Genomic DNA, 6,000 nt, shown 5'->3' with positions numbered 1-6,000 from the left:
AATTATGAGCAATGCAAACAATAGGAGTTGAGATACACAATATTTTAAGTCTACCTGCTGTGCAGATCTCACACACACACACACACACACACACACACACACACACACACACACACACACACACACACAGAGTGCGCTACTGTACATACTGCAATTACATTCATTTAAAACACCCACTCGATATCATGGAAGTGCCATAAATCCTTGGTGGAATCTAAAAGCCAGAATTGAGGAGGCTGAGATTAATCACTGATAACAGGATGGCTGCTGATCGATACGACCGACTCTTGAGATTTCACCTTGCACTGCACCTACTCAGCAGATAAAACGCACAAACAGCACGTTCTCAGCACACAGATTAACACCACGCATTTATATAAATACCAAACCGACCGAGAGAGATGAAGCTAAATAGGCTGGGAAACAAAGCGAATAAAAACACTTTCTGTTACAGGAAAATAATCAGCGTTTGATTCCTTTTATACCGCAGCAAGCCCTGATGATTTTTTCTTTTATTTATTGAAGAAATATAAAATACTTTGTCATTTTATATTAACATTTAATTACAAGGTAGTTCCATGATCACTTAAGGAGACAGGGATGCTGGATCAGAATATGTGATCCAAACTCCATCATTTATTTCATCAGACTTACTACGGGAAGATTTAGTGTCGAAGGTGAGAATAGTAGAAGGAAATGACTTGAGATGACGGTGAGATGAAAAGAATAGAATAGAAGCGTTTATTTTGTCACATATACATTAAAGCACAGTGAAATTCTTTGGAGGTTTGGTCAGAGCTCAGGGTCAGCTATGATACAGCGCCAGAGCAGTGAGGGATAAGGGCCTTGCTCAAGGGCCAAACAGTGGCAGGTTGGCAGTGCTGGGGTTTGAACCCCACTTGATCCACCACTGCCCACAACTGAAACCTGGGGAATAAAGATATAAATAATCAGACAATTCCAGGTGAAAATACTCACCTTAACTGTGTTACGGGAAATCTGGCAACCAGCAGCTATTATGGAAAGGAGTGTCATGTCCATGTGTTTCACACAAGCAGCTCTGTGCCAGGCTTGGAGACCGAAGCAACAGCAAATTTAGAAAGAAATGATTCAAAAGCTCAATTAATAGCAGTCATTAAGGCTTTTTTAAGGCCTTTTATTTTATACAGTGAAATAGTGAAGCAGAAGGAAAAAAAAACAATTGCCTTGTCAGTAATATGGAGCTGTTAACAGTAACTGTGCACAAGGAATGCTAATATCCTTTCATAGATAATACTGTTATTCATACATAATCTGTATGTCTGTATTCATAAATAATATCTATTCCTTAACTTTTATTTAAAGTCACTTATTTGTTTTTATTTCCATTTAGAAGTTTTCCCCCCTAAATCCAAAGCTGGATGTCTTCCACTACTGGTTGTCTCTAACTTGCACAAACACACACACACACACACCCCTCCAAGCATGTGCACACCCAAGTATACACACACCCAAGTACACACACACACACACACACACACACACCCCACACACACCCCCAAGCACACACACCCTAACACACACAGACACACACCCCCTAAACACACCCACCCACACATACCCTGTCATTTATTATTCAATCATTCCTATAACAAACTGGAGTTTATATCATATAAACAGGATACATACTCCTCTACCTGGGTTTGAAGCGCAAAGTATAGATGAATACTTTTTCGGCTTTGTGTGTGTAAAACGGTTAAAAGAACACGACTAAAGGCAACTGTTCACTTGTTGAGTAATTCTTTTCTGGGACGGACGCTGGGTCAAATAAACAAGAGCGACAGATTTCATACAGAGCAATCTCTCCTAAGGAGAAAACTGACCTTCAATTCATAGAAAGAGCAAAATAATACAGATTCCAAGTCCTTGTAAATATACACTCTTGCATGATACACTGATTTAAAATAAGGAATACTTCAAAAAGAAAGGATGTCACTCACACATTCTTGTTCTCCTGTTATTCAGTGTCAGATAAATAAGTTGCAATGATCACAGCATTTTTTTTTTTGTTCTCGATAAATGTCTTTGACCAAAGCAAGATATAACTTACAGGGCACACATCATGGTTAGCAAAGGAAAAAGAACAAAAAGTCTTGTCTTACAAAAAACAATGAGGTAAAGAGGTCTCTCTTTTCTTTATCTGTACAACTGCGGTGTTTCAAATACTGATGGCTTTAATGCAGGGTCCTCCCTCTAACTGCGTCCGCCCTACTACTTATATGGTGGGAACAGATTCGTGGCACGTTAGCGAATAACACCGAACATATCCCGAGTGTCAGAAGAGCAAATCAAGATGAGGGGAATAAAGTAATTAGGTTAAAGGGCAAAACAGATCTCTCTCAAACACTGACCTGATGGAGCCCAAGACACATACAAGGGCATGTAGCAGTTCATTTTGGTCACCAGACCTAGTGTGTCTATGTGGGTGTGTGTGTGTGTGTGTGTGCGCGTGTGTGTGACAAGTCTCTCAGGTGAGGGAGTTAGCACAATGAGGCACGGCCTCACAGGGTCCTGACCGGCAGTCCTAGTGCTTCCGTTTCCTGTAGTTTTCCTAACAAAACGTGTCTTCCACCGAGCTCTCTCACATATGCTCACAAATCCCTTATCATCCTTAGTTCAGGAGCACAGTGAGGGACCAACGAAGGCGTTCTGGAGCCTCGAGTCTTCCTTTTAGCGAAAGCAAACGTTGTATCCATACAAAACTGTACAATGCTGGAGTAAAATTAAAGTAACTGAAAAAGAATTCTCATAAGGGATGATAAGCATGAGGTCATCAGTGTGAGCGCGTGAATCACCTGGAACACAGGCATGCGATCCCCTCAGAGGCTCGTGGGTCGCGCGTTGGACAAAAAAAAATAAAAAAATCGGAAGTGCATCTGAACGTAAAAACTGATTCGACAAATAAGCTCAGGTTGGTTTCTGGGGGAAACTGACAGGACCCACGAGGACCCATGAGTGAGTGCAGTGGCATTATGTGAGTTAGCTGTTAATCTGCTAATCTGAGTGTCACCGTCCCACTTTGCGAACACGTCTCCTCCACAGCTAACACTGCTGTTTTGTTTGTTCCTCTTTGGAAGAAAAAAAAAGAAAAAAGAAAAATCCAAAAGCTTCTGGACGATCCTTGGAAGAAGAGGCATCCTCAGCCAGGCAGGCAGACCTTTCCTGCAAACAGCAGCCCCACTATTGTGAAGAAGATGGAGAGCACGAAGAGCACGTAGGACGAGCCCACCACCGTGTTGTTGGGCAGCTTGTACGGCTGGCCGCCCACTTCGTTAATGTAGAAGCCGATGGGGAAGATAAGAGCTGCCATGCAGAACAAAATCACTGTGGAGAAGAGGAGGGAAAAGAAAGGTAAGAATCTTAGCACTGAACATCTCGAGCATTCAGACGAGTAAGCAGTGACCGACTACAGCTTTTAGAGGACCACTAAAAGGTCTCAACTTTCTAAAGAATGTAATCATCGATGAACAATAAGATGATGTGACACTCTGGACTATAGAGGAAAGATGAAAATCTCTTAGATCTCATTTATTCACCAGCCTGCTCTCTTCCATCATACAACAATTGTTTGGTTTCATGCATCTCAATTATTCTGACTCTCTTCATCCGGTTTATCATTCTGCTGCTCTTGCATCACCACATAGCAGTGAAACAAGCTCAGACTCCAATGGCTGGCTAATGTCACTGTGATTGACAGAGCAGAGAGTACATCATCCCTCCCACACAGGCAGCACGGCCCACTTCACTCCTCCGTCTCCTCACCATCTACGGCTGCTGCCATCGACCGGGCCAAAAAGACTATACCTGAAGACATGTTACACAAGTTGCAATATAGATCACAATAGTATTTGTTGCTGACAGCAAAACAATAAGATCAACTTTACTAACATCAGACATTTTTTTTAACCAAAAATCAAATCCAAGTCACATGAAATATTCAACACAGAAAAGAAAAAAACATTTTACGCAAAAAAAATATATAGATTTAATTTTTAATCAAATACTTTTGTGTGTTGTGTTAAGATCTTGTTGTGTACCTCAGCACAACATCTACACAATATTTAATAGCCCAGAAGTGAAATCCGTCCTTTATAACGCCACCCAATTGCTGTACCTCATCCACCTCCTGTTATTACATGTGTATATATGTTTAAGTATAAAAAAACCTCTGTCTTTCCTCTATTTTTGTTGTTCGATGCACTGCATAAGCTGTATATGGTTGAAATGACAATAAAAATGTTTTGACTTGCTAACTGAATCAACAAAATTGAAATAAAAATAATATCGATCTAATCTAAATTATTTCTTTCTATTGAAGGGTGACAATAATCCTGCGCTTGACAGTACACGAGTATCAGGCTCGTCTAAGGTGTAACGAATCACCTGGAGAACAACGTTAAAACGAAACAAAGCCATTCACAGTGTCCACAGCAGATCTTTCAGCTTCTCATTTCTGACCATTCTGCACATCTTCCATCCAAAACAGTAAACGTGACACCTCTTTCTGAGCAGGCGTGAAAGCTTTTAGTGAAGACTGTGGCTCAGCAGCTGAGCTAAGAACATCCAGGATAATGTCAACGGCCATTAGCAGGATAATAGCATCCTTCAGTGGGCTGCTAAGCTACAATTAAACGCGACAGCTTTAACGGGAGATGAGCCGTGAGATTGGAAGAAATTGAGATTTACTTGGAATAAACCAATAGCAAACAAAATCCTTTTTCGGAGAAGGAGGAGGAGGAGTGTGGGACTGAAGGTCATATTATTCGCTCACAGGAAGTAGCTCTGTCATTCCGTTGTGATGTGCAGCTGCAGTACAGCACTTTTAAAACGCACATCCTGATATCCTGTGCGTTGTACTGATTCTGCTGAAATGCTCACACAGATACACGGCTTTCTTAATCACTGAAGGTGTTGAGCATCAGTGAATGTGTGGTAACAGAATAAACACAAAATGCCTGGTGAGCAGTATTAAAGCTGTGCATTACTATCCTGTAATAACATCTGGTCTGTCCTGGCCATCTTCATTTTATCTTGAAAAATATCCAAGTTCCTTCTGTTTTTTTCTGGTTTGTTTTTCCCCCCAATTTATTTTTGGATAGACAGAAGCTTCTAAAGCTCCTAAACCTCCTCCACAGATTTGCTGCCTTACTCTTGGGATGTAGGGAATGAGGAAGATCGAGTGTGAGAGAGTGTGTGTGTGTGTGAGTAAGTAAGAGAGAGAGTGAGAGAAAGAGAGAGTGTGAGAGTGAGAGAGAGAGAGTGAGTGAGTGAGTGTGAGTGAGTGAAAGAGAGAGAGAGAGAGAGAGAGAGAGAGAGAGAGAGAGAGAGAGAGAGAGAGAGAGAGAGAGAGCGTGCGAGTGAATGAGAGTAAGAGAAAGTAAGATATAAATTTATTCTTTCTTAAATCTCTCCATCTACTGAATTGCTCATATACACAACATAAACATAAAACTATCAGATCCAGGTCAAGAGCTTCAGGTAATATTAAGCTTCAGTTAATGTTAATCATCAGAAAGTGAAAATAATACGATCTCTGTGCCTTTAACTGTAGAACGATTGTTGGTGTCAGATCAGAAACTAATGGGATTTTAACCCAAAGTAGTCTCTCGAGTTGGTGTGAACACGGTGCCAAAATAAATAAATAAATAAATAAAAGCCTCCTGTGAGCAGATGATCAGAGAAGAAAGACCAGACAAGATGTCTTCAGTGACTCAAATAAGCAATTTTTACAGCTGTGGTGAGCAGAAAAGCATCTCAAAACACTCAATACATCAAACCTGGAGGTGGATGAGCTTCACCAGATGAAGCCTGCATCAGCCTCTACTCCTGACAGCCAAGAACAAGAATGAGAAGCTATCATGGGCACAGGTCCGCACAGACCAGGTGATTTTGTTTTCTAATCGCCAACGGTTCAGCTTATACGCTGTGTCTGAGACTGTCGATTGTTTCCTCTTCTATTGA

The 6,000-nt window shown here is 41.1% G+C and overlaps 1 protein-coding gene across 1 annotated transcript in view; it reads right to left on the bottom strand.

Annotated features, from left to right (window-relative positions):
- Positions 1 to 1,122: 1,122 nt before the first annotated feature.
- Positions 1,123 to 6,000, bottom strand: part of mosmoa (modulator of smoothened a) — a 28,279-nt gene continuing 23,401 nt past the window's right edge. Inside the window, exon 3 of the mRNA XM_060891983.1 lies at positions 1,123 to 3,363. Coding sequence (XP_060747966.1) covers positions 3,179 to 3,363 — 185 coding nt within the window. The 3' untranslated portion in view covers positions 1,123 to 3,178. The remainder of the gene's footprint in view (positions 3,364 to 6,000) is intronic.

This window comes from Tachysurus vachellii, chromosome 18 (genome assembly GCF_030014155.1).
Source record: "Tachysurus vachellii isolate PV-2020 chromosome 18, HZAU_Pvac_v1, whole genome shotgun sequence".
In the NCBI taxonomy this organism is placed as follows: Eukaryota; Metazoa; Chordata; class Actinopteri; order Siluriformes; family Bagridae; genus Tachysurus; species Tachysurus vachellii.
Note: the sequence above shows the minus strand (reverse complement) of the source record. Positions and strands in the feature narration are given on the sequence as shown.